The sequence below is a fragment of the Gymnogyps californianus genome, chromosome 13 (assembly GCF_018139145.2).
Source record: "Gymnogyps californianus isolate 813 chromosome 13, ASM1813914v2, whole genome shotgun sequence".
Taxonomy (NCBI): domain Eukaryota; kingdom Metazoa; phylum Chordata; class Aves; order Accipitriformes; family Cathartidae; genus Gymnogyps; species Gymnogyps californianus.
The window spans coordinates 15809285-15824158 of record NC_059483.1 but is presented as its reverse complement, the minus strand read 5'-3'; the positions used below and the strand labels follow the sequence as shown (position 1 = coordinate 15824158).

At 35.8% G+C, this 14874-nt stretch overlaps 1 protein-coding gene across 1 annotated transcript in view; it reads left to right on the top strand.

The window, feature by feature from the left end:
- CACNA2D3 (calcium voltage-gated channel auxiliary subunit alpha2delta 3) overlaps positions 1–14874 on the top strand; it is a 483288-nt gene that overhangs the window by 339568 nt on the left and 128846 nt on the right. Inside the window, exon 14 of the mRNA XM_050904793.1 lies at positions 4219–4236. Within this exon, the coding sequence (XP_050760750.1) occupies positions 4219–4236 (18 nt within the window). The remainder of the gene's footprint in view (positions 1–4218; positions 4237–14874) is intronic.

The following is a 14874-nucleotide window of genomic DNA, read 5'->3' as shown; positions in this document are numbered from 1 at the left end:
GTCCTTGCAAGGCCCTATGCTCTAATCTTGCTCTTTAATCTATCCATTTTTTTTTTAGGTTGCAGTAAAATTTACACAGTTCCATCAAGATCCCTAAGTCCGCTCTTCTACATCAGAAAATCCTCTCAGGTTTCCCCTGGTGCTTACAGGTCTGCAGGCTCCAGTCCCTGCCATACCTGGCAGTACTGCAACAGCCTCTTCTTACTAAGCAGTGTGTGGAGGAAGGTACGCTTCCCTTTGGAGGGCACCTCCCGACCCAGACTGCAACAACCAGGAGACAGCAAATGGCCAGACTTCTTCCCTGTACCTCACCCACAGTCATTTGAACAACACGTGTATTACCCAGATGGTAAACTAGGAGCAAGTAAAACGGATATGTGCCCTATCACCTATCTTCTTTAGAGACAATCACCAAAGGGAGGAAGAGACACTAATGGAAAACAAATAGGAACAGGAGGTACTTTGGTATGGTTGGAGCTGAATGAAGACACCACAATGGCATAGTTTACCATAGGTGCAAGTAGAATAGAAAGATCTGCAGTGATTTTTGAGGGCCAGGGAAAGATCACATAGTTTACTGCAAAACTGCCTCTTAGCAGTGTATAAAGCAAACCACAGGAATCAGAGGTACCCACTGGGTTTTACATAGAGACAGGCAGTTTTTAGACTATGCAATAAAGGGTCAGACCAGAGGACTATTACTGTTATTGTTAGGAAAATTATTTGTTTCCTATGGCCTCCCAGAAGGGGTAATGTCAGACAAACCTCCATAGTTTATTTCAAAGGAATTTGTAGCAATTATTAAACTGAATTGCTGACATATAGGATCTTGTAACAGCCAAGTTTCAAATCAGCAACAGAATGAAGATTTGTCTGGCTGTAACAAAGACAGATTTTTTTTTTTTTTTTTTTTTTTTTTTTTAAGGAAAAGACTGTGAACCTGGATTTTGAAGCTTAGGTGAAAAGTGACAAGAATGCCAGCCCAGGAAAAAGCATAACGGAATGTAAATCTCAGCTGCTGACCCTATTATTCTTAATCAAGGCTTTGACTACTAATATTTCAGAGCAAGGAAATATTCTTGATTTTATAAAAGGCTATAAATGGGATTAACAAACTGAATTCAGCAACAGATAATACGGAACTCTGATTTGTAAACTCTTCTTAATGTGCTCTTGAAAATAATCTCAGTAAAAGCAATAGAGATAGTTTCATATACAAAAGTGTGTAGCGTCTAGTTTGTGTAGTAACTGTTAACAGGTGTCCTGGTTTCAGCTGGGACAGAGTTAACTCTCTTCTTAGTAGCTGGTACAGCGCTGTGTTTTGGATTTAGTGTGAGAATGATGTTGATAACACCCTGATGTCTTAGTTGTTGCTAAGTAGTGCTTATCCTGAGCCAAGGATTTTTCAATTTCCCATGCTCTGCCAGCAAGCAGGTGTGCGAGAAGCTGGGAGGGAGCAGCTGACCTGAACTAGCCAAAGGGGTATTCCGTACCATGGAACATCATGCCCAGTATATAAACTGGGGGGAGTTGGCCAGGAGGGGCAGATCGCTGCTCGGGCATCAGTCAGCAGGTGGTGAGCAACTGCATTGTGCATCACTGGCTTTGTTTGGGTGGTTTTTTTCCTTTTTTTCCCCTCTTCTTTTTTTTTTTTTTTTGGTTATATTCCTTTTCATTACTATTATTATTATATTTCATTATTATTATTGTTAGTATTATATTTTACTTTAATTATTAAATCATTCTTATCTCAGCCCACCAGTTTTATCTTTTTTCCTGATTCTCCTCCCTATCCCACTGGGAGCGGGGGTGGGGGGAGTGAGGGAGCGGCTGCGTGGTGCTTAGCTGCTGACTGAGGTTAAACCACAACAGGAGATGCTCACTTGCATTCCATCTGACTGTAATACCCTCATATGGCAAAACTTGACCAAACCATATGTATCTGAAGGGATGTGCTCAAATAGGAGTAAACTCAAGTTTTGAAAACAACTAGTAAAAATTACATCAAAGAGTACTAATATTTGTATAAGGATTCAGCTTAAATTTGAAGTCCTAATAGAGCATTGTGTGTGTGCATGCATTTGTCTTGGGTTTTTGTGTTTGTTCAGGTTTTTAATGTTCTCCCCACCCTTCCTTGGACCTGTCTCCCCCATATGTGGACTATAAGCTTTCTAATTTAGTTTGAATGTTATCTAGAAGTAAGTATTTCTGCAATGATACTTCTGTACCTAACATGGCATATGTTGCCTTGGATGCCTTGACTGTACTCGAAGTACTGTTTTGTAGAATATGGCATACAAATTAGCTCATTATGAAAACATATGAGTTTGCTATGTGTAGTGGGCTTGGGCAAACTGTAGAGTTCTTTAGTATTTATTCCAAAGGTGGAAATTTGGACATCATTCTTTACTGCACGTGTCTTTATCTGAGATACCAAGGAAAGGATTCTTGTAATTTTTACATGTATTTAGCAAGAAGGTGGCATTAAAAAAAAAAAAACAACCCAACAAAAAACCAGTGTTAGAGAGAAAACCAGTTTCAGTGCTACCACAGGAAATAAAAAAATTCATATTGCAACTTTCTCCTTTTGTTTGAATGAAAAAAAGAAAGAGCTTCCACTTATCAAAGTAGTTAACCAAGTCGAAGACTAATAAGTAGATAAATGTTCAGAAAAGCTTTAAACTGCTCTAAGTAATGCTCTAACCTGTTTTACAGGATTTAGCTCGTGTTTACGGTTCATCCAGGTATCTGCAATTTCTGCAGCAACCCTTGTATATCGTTCTATATAATCAATTATTTAAACAACAGGCTTTGAAAGAAACACATATAAGTCATACTTTAATGTGATCATGGCTCATATCTTGCTATTGGATCATTGAAGTTTTAGGATGAAAAAATTTTACTTGCAGCAATTCTCCCTGCCATGAATTCTATTACATTTTATATTGTGAAAACAGAGATTGTGGCTGGTTGCTCTCAGTATTTGTGAATTAGAGATCACATGACAATTCTCCTTTATGACATATACTAATGTGGACATTAGCTTTTAGCAGAGTACTATATGGAAGTTGTTTTTTCTATCTGTTTTAATTCAGAGCAAGGACAAAAGGTCAGTCAGAAGCTCACTAGAGATCTTGAAGGTCTTTTTGCATTTGGTATTGATTCACCTGCCTGTTTCTGTGTTCAGCTGATGCCTGTAAAGAAACAATTTGTATTGGAAAAAAATTTTCTGAGAAGGTGGATTTAGCACAAGGCTAAATTGCTGTGTAAGGTGAATTTCTCTACGAGTATGAAAGTAAAAGGAGAAAAATTCAGAAAAAGGGAAAACTGTATTGTGCCTATAATAGTTTATTTTTCTGAGTTCCTCTCCATTACCTACAATGGGTTTTCTTTTTCCTAAAGTGAAAACAGAACCCATTTTTCAACTCTTGATAAATAAGGTATTTTACATGTAATGGAGTCTACTGCCTGCTCTCCATGCCTTTTTACGTGAGTTGTTGCTTACAGTAAATATTGTGCATACAATCAGGTATGGCTAATCTTGCCTAAGAACATCTGTGTGATATAAATATGCATATATGCATAAACATTTACCTTTTATTTGCATATATGTACATATAATCATACTTGTGTTTACAGTACAGAAATGTATTGTTCTATGCATACATTATTGTATATTATGTATATATGATAATATGTTTGCATAAGCAGTCAGTAACTTTCTATTACCATTTTGTTTTTCTTTCCTCTGTCATAGAGAATACAGCCTTCTACTTTAATATGATAAACCACTCTTAATGTCAATTTCATTCATAGTAAGTGTAGTTTTAGATGTTTACAAACCAAGAATGGCTAGTTTTAAAACTAAAACTATCTTTATGTTGAATTATATTTGTGTACAGGAAGATGGAACTACTTCACAGTTCAAGTATGATACCATATCTGATGAGAAAACACTCCCTCTCTTAGTATCATGGTATTTAACAAATTGCATGGTGCTTTTGCGATACCTAGTAGAGAAGCTGTTAAATAATAAACTAAGTTAATAAGCCCTCAATAAGTTGAATCAATTGGCAATGTAAACCTAGTTTCTCTAGTTTCTTTCCTTTATACTTTGTTTTATATTATGTTTGTGATTTTATGAATACAACAGCTAAAGTAGCTGTTCAGATTAATTTAATGTATAATGATTGCTTGTTCTGTTTTGTTGTTTTTCAGCTCCCTCAGGCTCAAAAGGTAAAATATTTTAATCAAATCTTAGTCATTCAAAGTAATCACCAGTCCTTCATGTTTCCATGGTGTTGTGAGTATGGTACGGTAGTGATCAGTGAAACAGTTCACTGTAATGGGGGCTCTGGCGTTGAGCAGCAAGAAGGGTAGCTGACATCAAGGCCAGCTAAGGCACTTGCTGAGAGCAGCTCTTCAAACATATGAGCTATTTTAACATGATAGGCCTATAGTAGCCTACAACTTTAAAACAACAGGAAGGCTATTTTATCAACAATTTGAAATAATAGTAAGGATGAAAAAAATCACGCCATTACTCCATGTGAAACATCTCTGGATCATTTTGTCTCTATTGTAGAGACTGCAGAACTTGTGGTATAGCTGGTACCCTTTCACTGCTCCCCACTGTATCTATTAACACACCTTTGAATACATCTAACATTTGACTTCTCTAATAGGTTACATACAGTTTTCATGTAATATGCTCTTGCCTTTAAACAACTTCTGCATCGATGTGGTATGTTACCAGAGTCACCACTGCACATCATGATAGCACAATGATTGTGGCAAACTTGAAGAATTGCTTGATGCATCATCCTTATATATTTCCCAAATATAATTAAAGCTTCCAGAAAATAGAAAACGTAGATGCTGTTTTCTGGTTTGTGGTGAAAAAAAATTAGAATGAAAAAATGAATGGAATATACTGGGAAATCGCAATACTCGCTCATCCAAGTCATTCTTATTGTGCTAGGTAAAGCACCTTTAATAAGAAATGTCATAGCAATTAATCAGTTAAACATCACTGTTATTAACAGTCCTGGATGATGATCAAAGTTCAGTTTTTAATGAAAGCTATAGGTTAAGTGATCTTCAATGAATAGCTTTTGCAGAATTGTGAAGGCATCCACGGAACTCAAAACTTTAAAATGGTTAATTAATGTATCTCATCCACTTTTTAGTTTAAAAAGCAAGAAATATGAGCATGGGAGCTTTTATTTTTATGATGCTATGTATATATGAAATTGCTTTGCTCATGGAGCTCAGAAAATTCTATTTCAAATCTGCAGGTAATATGCTATTTTGTGATACTGGACTATGTCCATAGTTTGTTCTCGTGTTTTGATAGTTGCAGAGCCTACCGAATGTGACATGGTAATAAAAATGGTTCCTTTTTTTTTTTTTTTCCTTCTCCTTTCTGGAAATAGATGGTTTAAAGAAATCTTTTGTTTACAGCTTCCTGGAAAAGGAGAAGGGCTAAAAGACTGGCTAGACTGCCTAACTTTGGCTTTTTCATGTTCACCTGCTTGTCTAAGTTTATGCCAAATGCTTCTCTTAACAGTTTGCAGAAAGAAGAGGCAGGGTGAGGTTATAATATGCTGGTGCAGAAAGATATAAACAGTCAGGCTGTTTACCAGATTGTGTCATGTGGTGCTGTATTATACATTCTGATGTCTACAATTCTGAGCTATTAAATAATGTTCTGGTCCAAATTACTCAAGTTCGAGGTTAGCGAAAAAGCACACAGTTTTCAGCGAAGGTCAAAAATGCCAATTTTCAGTGTGTTTACTCCTTGAACAAACTAATGCAGAACCAAAGCCACATATTTTGTATATATATGCATACAGTTGACTGTATACTACTTTCATGCAGAGACAGAGGAGAGGGGTGGGAAGGAATGGGATGGGGAGGGAGGACAGATACAAGTACTCCACAAGGGCTTTTGATAACTTCAGGTAAGAAACAAGCCTTTTTGTAAGCATGGCCGGATAGCTTATGAACAAAATGAGAATCTCGTGCTATCTGCAAAGGTGAAGGGAAGCAACACAGGGCTGATGCATGCCTTTATGAATGACTTAGTCACTAGTGTACATGTTTTGCCATATGGTGTCTGAACTTGTACTGTATTTTTGTTGGAATCTATGTACCATCTTGCAAATGTTTTCTCTATAAACATTTCAAACAGTCATGTCTCTCTAAACATGTTCGCTTTAATCTTTGAGTGATCTGAAAGAAAAATGTGGCATTCCAAGTTTACCTTTACTATTTTATATCCGTTATAAATACTTGGTCATCTTGATGAAATGCTTTATGTCTTCTATGTGAAACACTTTGGCTACAGTCTTCTCAATGTTTAGTCAATGTTCTATAGTGATTAGCTGTCTACGGCAGTTAAATAACAATTAAAACCTGTTACTGTTACGCTATCTGCTCTAAATCAAATTGTTGCAAAGTCAGAATTGGAGTGCAGGCGAAATGAAGTATGAGGAGTTTAAGGTGGATGTCTGTTGCACCATGACATTTGTCTTGAAAAGATTTTTGTGATATACCCTATACTTAAAATAGAAAATACCACAAAACCAAAAAAAACCCCACCATAATTTCAGGTGATAAAGATGCTGATTTAATATGGTTATGTAGCTTTCAGAAGAAAATATATCTAGGAAGAGCTAATGTATCTAAAAGAAAGAGCCACTATCCAGACAAATGGAACAAATTAATGTGAATTTTGTATGTCCTATGTTCCTTTTCTGCGTGTTTTTAGGTAACCATCCCACAGAGCTGTGAAAATAGTAATTATACAAACTAATAACTCAAATTTACAAATTTTCAGACTTTTTCAGTTTGGCTTCCAAAATGACCTTTATCTTTGAAACACTTTTAAGAAGCAGCTATTGTATTCATTGACGAGCAAAAGCTATTCTTCCTTAATAGCTCAAAAAGGTGTTTTGTTTCCTAGTAGGAAAGCTTTACTTGCTTTCTTGAGCAAACACAGCAGGATTCAAAATCTGTTGTCCTATTCTTGCTGTGATGTTTTGTTCTACTTAGCTTGTGTGAAGAGGTAGAAGTGAATAAATTAGGCACACAAATCAGAAGCAGATAGTTGTGTTTAGGAACATTTAGGGAAGTTTTTTTTTAATGATTCTCTCATGAACATAGAATCATATTTCCTCCATATAGAAATGTTTTGATGATATTTGTTGCCCAAAAGTTCCTGACAGCTTTCTTCTCTCTTTCTGTGTTATCCCTTAACTTCTGTAAGTAGTGCTCTGCCCTCCTTTTATCTTGATGCTATCATCTTTCAGCCATTTGGGAGCATCATTTATCATTCCCTGCATCATTTACCTTCTTATACTTTGAAGTGTTGAATTAACTGTCACTGGGAATAGAAAATAGAAAATTTGCAAAGCTGCTATTTCATTGAAGTGCATGACTAGTGATTTTAGCATTTTTATAAAACTATAGGAGTTAAATTGAAACTAATGAAGTACAAAATAATCATGAAGTAAACATTTTTATCCTGATTTAGCATTTCTTTGGATCTGTTTCCTGCTGACGAGAGGCTATTGTCTTTCAGTTTCATAATGTATATAAAGTTGAGTGATCCATTCAGAAAACTGCATTAAAATTTTCACTTACGTGTCAATCGCAATCTTAAATTTAGTTTCCAAATTTCTCTCTCACATTCCTTAACAAGCAAGCTAACTTTTAATAACATTTTTGAGTCAGCAATTTGCAAACTCTAAGTCACTATTTTACAATATGAGGGGTTTTTTTGTGTTTCATTTCTGTGTGCTTAACACAGAAATGTCTCTCTAACTTAATATACTCACGCAGGTTCCTGTATTGTCCCAGGCCATAATTTGAATCTAAGCCAAAATAATAGCTATTCCTTATTCTTGTAGTCTATATAAAACACAATTAAATGCTCAAATTCCAATTCTCTGATGCTTCCAGCCTGCCTCATGACTCTACTCAGCACATAAAAGCACAGTAGTCACAGGAGAAGACAACACCTCGTGAAGCAAGCCTATGTGGAGTGGGGAAAGGAAGAAGGGGTGTGTGGGGGGGGAGATGTTGGGAAGGTGGCAGAGTTATAACAAGGTAGTGAGGAAAAAACAAAAGCTTCAGCATGAACCTCATACTTCAAATACATCCCTACGGAACTGCTGTCTGCTGTAGGTAAAGTTTCAGCAGCAGCATTGTGGCAACCACTTTCAACACTGGTGCCTTGTCAGAGGGTTTGCAGTGTTCCTATGCCCCACAGTTTTATCCCACTTTCAGACCCTCTGAATATAGCAATGTTTTTCCCCTACTTTTCAATTGTTTTTTCACAAGGCTGTATAGGCTATGCCAGCAGACCTTCACTTTGACCTATTTCCTCACTTAAGTCCCTTAAGTCCTATTTCCTTATAGGTCTACAGACCAAAGGTTCCTATGTCAGCATAGCTGCACAGCCCTCCTCAAACAGTTGATCGAGTGCCTCTGTTTAGCCCCATCGTATCTCCTAACCTTGCTTGATTTTTTGATTCAGAACGTTAGCTCCAATTTTAAGCTCTAGATATAACGGCCTATGGACCTTTTCTGCATTTCAACCTGTTGGTAATTTAATTAAATATTGTGGAAATCAAAGTTCCTGTTTTGGGATGGTGAAAAATCAACTAGGAATACTGTAGATCCAGAGAGATTAGAATTCAAAGGAATATTTTTGGGCTAGAGATTAGTCTATGAGCAAATTTGGGCATTGTTGTGGTTATTTGGTAGTTTCCATGAATCAGAATTGGTGGGAGATGAATCTGACTTTACTTGACACTGTTTGCTGCAGCAGATATCCCGTTCTGTGGAAATGCACTACAGTTATTACAGTCCAATGTAAGTGCAAAAATGAGGAATATGTCAAGCAACAAAAAAGTTAGTGTAAAAAAATTTCTTATTTTGTTTTGCTAGGCATTGTTTACATTGGGAAATGAAGACTGGATAGAATTAGCACTATGGAAGTTAACTTCTGAGCTGAGCTGAACAGTCCTGCTAGGATTTCCTGATATATATCATAGACATAATAAACCTGTATTAAAAAAAAGATATTTTGAGGTTTCAGATCTAGTATTTTCTTGGATGAGTATCTTTTTATGTGGTGAAAGTTGGTGAAAAAATTCTAGAAACCCTGACATAAGTTGTGGTTGTCTAAAACACAAAGTCTAAACTCTGGAAGATAGTGGAAAAAATACGAGTTTTAGATCTCAAAATTTGTTTCCTTTCTGTGACTAATTATAGCTCAAAAATTAGCAACAAAAAGTAGAATTGTCCCATCAAATTTGCCTGTTATTTAGATTAATTTGTATATTGTTTATTTTGCTTTTTTTAATTCATCAGTAACAATTAGGGAAAGTGTATGTTTAAAAAAATATAAAAATACCACTTCATAGCCAACTAAAGTGAAACAATATTGCATATTGTCTTTGAAAAAAATCAGAAATAGCATCTAAAAAAGGATACGGGCTTGGTTACTGTCCTTACTCGTTCTTCCATCTCAGGAGGCATCCACTGGTCCGTTGCTGGCAGAGCCTGGCTTCATATAATCATTGCACAATATATGTAGACAAGAATAACATTGTATTAACTATTATTGTTAATAGATATGGACACTGCTAACTCTGTGTCAGAAATTCTGGACAACCTACTGTAGCTGCTCTTGACTATGTACTCCTAAGGAAAATGTTTCGGAGAGCCTTCTCAAATTTCTGTTGCCATAATGCAAACACCTAAGGAAATGGATATTCTTTCCTGTATATATGTTTCTGGAGTAATTCTGAAGCCTGCCTTAATCTTTGTCCTGGGAGATGGATGTTAGTGCTAGATGTGGGGCTAAACTCTCTTTGGTTTATATACTTCATGTGAGGAGTAAGTGGATGCTTGTTTATTTGTTGTTTCTGGAGATTTATTTGGGGTTGTTCTGAGGGGGGTAACCCTGTACAGCAAGAAGTTAAAGGGAAAACTAGCAGTTAAATCTATTTCTAAAAGGAGTTTTTCTCCGATTATAAAACTGTTACTGCTAGGCATTACAGACCTGTGACTTTCTGAGAGAGTAAGTTCTGTTTCTTTATTCCAAACAGCCAAGAGTCATTTAGCCTGGGAATGCATTTTTCCTCATTCTTGAGATTATTTTTAAAGGTTTGTTATTGTTTGCTAAGCATTTTATCAAACTGAGTGTCCATGGCCCTTGTATAGGTTCCTGCCTAAAACTGTTACCGCTAGGTCTTTTCAATAGAACAACTTCCTGGGGAAAACCACTAGTGCTCTCTCTTTCATTCATCATTTTAGACTGTAGATGATAACTTACAAAATCCTGGGATCTAGTTGAAAACTCCATGTTTTTCTATGGGGGTCTAGTTTTAGTTTTTCTTGCCAGTGTCATCCAAAGTACCCTAGCAATTCTGAGATATAACATACTGGTACAAGTTGGAGAAACTACAAGAACTTACTTTTTTGCAATACTATTAGATGAACATGTTGAAAAATGAATATTCCATAGCATAATTCATCCAAACTTGAAATGAACTGAACTCAAGCATTGAAATGCAGGTATTTTTACTCTACCATTGTAATTCCATGTTTTAGAGAGCCATAGGAATAGTAACAGTTAAACTACTTGTGTTTATGTGAGGATATCTTTCCAGACTTGAAGGAATAAGAAACATCTGAGGGGCTGTGCAGTTCAGTAGTCTCCCGTAAGCATATATACCCATATGCATGAATCCACACACATTTAATATTTCACTGAACTGAATTCCCATGAATTCTTATTGCACCAATTTGACATTTTTGTAGGTTCATTATCCAGTCAAGCACTGTCAAATCACTGGCATTTCATAGCTCTTTGAGGCTAAAGTTGCCTTGTATTTTTCTTGTAATGGTGGTTCTGCTTAAATGGTGGCAGAGTTCTCCTTAAATATTCCCAGAATCACCTGACAGAAGAGGTCTACTAGTTTCACTCATGATGTAAAAGAGATGGGGAATACCTTCTGCTAAGGGCAAGAAGGAAAGAAAATGAATTAATTAATATCTTGAGTGGAAGCTAGGCTCAGAAGGAGATTAAATTGAGGTTTGTTTTGTTGCTTTTGGTTTATTAATAAACCCTAGAGGGAATTATGTTTTTGTGAGTTGATATTCTTAGCAGAAGATTAAATTTGTAGTGTATTCAAATGTAGAGCTAAATCAGAAATTAACAGCTCAGCAGAAAGGTAGAAAATGGAAGAATTTTTGAAATGGCTGGTGGAACAACAGCTGCTGCAATATGAAAACTAAATTGTACGCTGTCAGTACTGAAAAAGACGTGCTCATTCAGCATAGGGAGGAGTCCTTTTTTCTGGTTTTCAGAGGAGAAACTTGAATATGAAAAAATACCTTACTGCAAAGGAACTCTGCCTGTGTATACATGGTTTGCCTGGGTTCAGGGGTTCCAGTATGTAGTGTGCCTTTGCCACAAGAAGGACTGTAATGAGCCTTCACATTGCTTTCACATTATGTGGAGAATTTATTCAGGATCAAACCACTGGTGTAGACAGCAGAAGCCACTCAAGTCTCATACATTGTTGGGGGCTCCCAGACACATCCATTGGTCCTGTCCTGTCTGAGGAAACAGGCAGACCAATACTGCTCAATAGATTAGTCTGACTAGTAGAATAGTGAAGACTACTGAGGTTTGAGGTTTGAGAGAACTGAATTTAGAGAGGAAGCACAGACTGATTATGTTTATGAAGGAAGATGCCTTCGTATGTGAACCTGGCATAGGCAATCTGTGTTTCCTCTCATGAAGGTATCTTCCTGATTCATTAAGGGAGATGCTGATTACAGCACTCATCAGCTGCAGTCCTTAATCAAAATGAATCATTCAGAGAACAAATTAATTGCGTTGGAGCAGAAGAAACTGAACTAAACTTTAGGTAATTTATTTTTTTCTTTTTTTTTTTTCCTTCTTCTTTCTCTAAACAGTGACCACTGTGTTTTATGGGGCAGCCTACTTCCCCATATTACATTCCGTGCTTGCAAAATAAAACACTCCAATGTTCAGATGGATAAACAGTTTCTTGAATAAAATGTCTTTGCAGAATTCCTGTGATAAGGTAAACTCAGGGTTTTGTTTTGAAATGCATAAGGCTCATGTAAACATGCTAATTTGTCTTTTGGAAAAAGCAGGAACTTCTTGCTATTCTATGGGGAATAAATATCAACAGAGTAAGGAAAATCTGCAAGGACAGGCACTTAGTGCCATACTGCATATAACCAGAGTTCTGTATTGTTTAGCATGAAGATGACTTACTCTGCAAGAGTGGAGGCTTGCTGATGTCAGACATTTAAGATGGTTAGTGCTTTTATAAATACAGATCTAAATAAATATAGGAAAATATATGTAAATATAAATAAATATTTATTCTATAAATATAAATAAATAATACAGGCCTGGCCCCATTTGCCTTTTTTAAGAAATTACTCTCTAAGAAAGTGACTTTGATACCTGTAATACCTCTTAAAAAAGCCATGAGTAATTTATTGCATGTTTTTCCATTTTTATTTTTCTGTCCAAAATTTTTGCATCCTTATATTTTTCTCATTTCATTTTTATTTGACTAATTTTAATTTGCTGACTGAAGCATCTGACAATGCCTTAAGCATTGCTCTTGAATTCTTATCTTTTGTTTGTGTTAGTTTCCTTCTGTTTCCAGTAATCCAAAACCAAGAATTTGAAGAAACTGGAATTCACATCCACTTCTGAAACCAGGAAGAACTTGCGTCAAAAATTGCAAGGGACCTTAACAAGCTTATCTATGCAGATACATTTAAGTAGAACAAAATTCTAAGTTAGTGCACAGATACCATCACTGGCCTAAAACTGTTAAACTGTTTTTTAGTGATTACTTTATGGTTATATTTTGCCAATATTCCTAAAAAGGCAACAACAATTAATAGCTGTCTAGAATTTTCAGAGGCCTCATGAAATTAGATGCCCAAGTCCTGGCAGAGGTCAGTGGTATTTGGAAACTAAACTTCCTGAAGCATCTTCGAAAATTTCATCCCTAGGAAATGGCAGCACTATCCAACAAAACCATTATTTGAGACTCTTTTTGTACTATTCCACCAATTTTGATTAGGTTCTATCTTATACCCTGCAGGATGTTGCACTGAATCTGGGAAGTGTTTAGATGCATTTGAATGCTGCTTCTTATATTGTTTAATTTTATAGCAAAAAATACTGAGCAGTAAGATGTTTCGAAGGGTACTTCAAAGCACGTACCTTTTCCTTAGTTCACATCTGTTGGTAGCCTCAAGTGTTGGAGCTTGCCAGTGGAATTTTTATTTTCCTGGAGGGTTGGGGATGAAGCAGCTTTTGTTTCCTTGCCTTTTTCTTGATATTATGTAACAACTTGAAGGAAATAAAAATGCAGTAATTGATATGCTGCTAAATAGGTAAGAGACAGGACTTTAATGTCAGTCAGAGTCTATGTGTGTTAACTAACATGGTGCCCCAGGTAAAGAATAAGCTTAGACACTTATCAGGGATATAAAGATTGAAGAAATAGAAAGGAGCTTGAGTTGTTAATACTTAGACTGATGTCCAAAGAGACCTTATTAAGCATTGAAAAAAACCCAGTATAGTAGTAGAGGGGAAGAAAAGAAATAGAGGATTTTCTTTGAGAATAGAACAAGAATTCAAAACAGAGTGTTGGAGGAATTGAGTTATTAGTGGCTCTGAGTATATATTTAGATGAGGTTCCAACATTTGGGTGAACTTTGGTCCAAATTAATCCTTATTTGTGAACACAATGGGTCTGCCAGCAACATTTTGTTTCAGCAGAAATTATATACATATCAAACATAATATTGTGTGAATATATTTTTGTCAAACCTTACTCTTTGTTTCCCCTGAACCCTGCCAACTCCCAGAATGTGTGGGGGTTGGTAAGGATGAACCAAGTAAGCTTAGCATGTAGCTTTAAACAATTTTGAATCATCAGACCGTGGGGAATTATTATGCCACATAAAGCATACCTTTGTAAAAATGGAAGTAACTATTAGTATTAGTTACTCATATTAGTTACTCCTAAGAGACTGAAAGGACAAAATTGGATAAGGTACAGCCTATTTAAAGATTGAGATTAAATTCATGGCGCTTCACGTTTCAGTCATTCCTAAGGACCCTTCACTGTATGTAACTAGTAACCATCCATCCGGTGATGTTATTGCGTTATATTAGGATAAGTATCATTCTCTGTATTTGCCAATAACACTAAAAAAACTCCCTGATTCTATGTTTAACCAAGTTATTTGTTGCCTGCTTAGAAATATGCATTTTGTGCTTATTTAAAAAAAAATTTAAAAATAATTATTCAAGATGTTTCCTGTAAGAAATGTTTGACTACAGTATTTTCTTTTTTACATGCCTACATAATTCTTTTCTGAGCCTATGACTTTGTGATGTCCAGCTGATGAGTTTGGGAATCATAAGGATTGTCTACATTTTCTTTTGGGGAAAAACATAATAATTGAGTAACCAAAGAGTTTATTACTAATTATACAACAACCTGAACTGTTACATATTTTGTACAGTCATTCAGAGACTTTATCATTATATATTGATTTTGTTATTCTGAGTTTGTGATATTTAACATTTTTCATTAAGCGTTAACTTCTAATTAAGTATTTGCTGATGTTTAAAAAAAAAAAAATCCTAGTCAGTCCTGAGGATATCAGTGATACATGTTTGTTCTGAATGTAACTAATATAAGCTGAAGTTTTATCAGTGATTAGAGAGCATATTACTGTTTTTTCTCAGAATCACTAAATTTTTCAAACACTTGCATGAGCTGT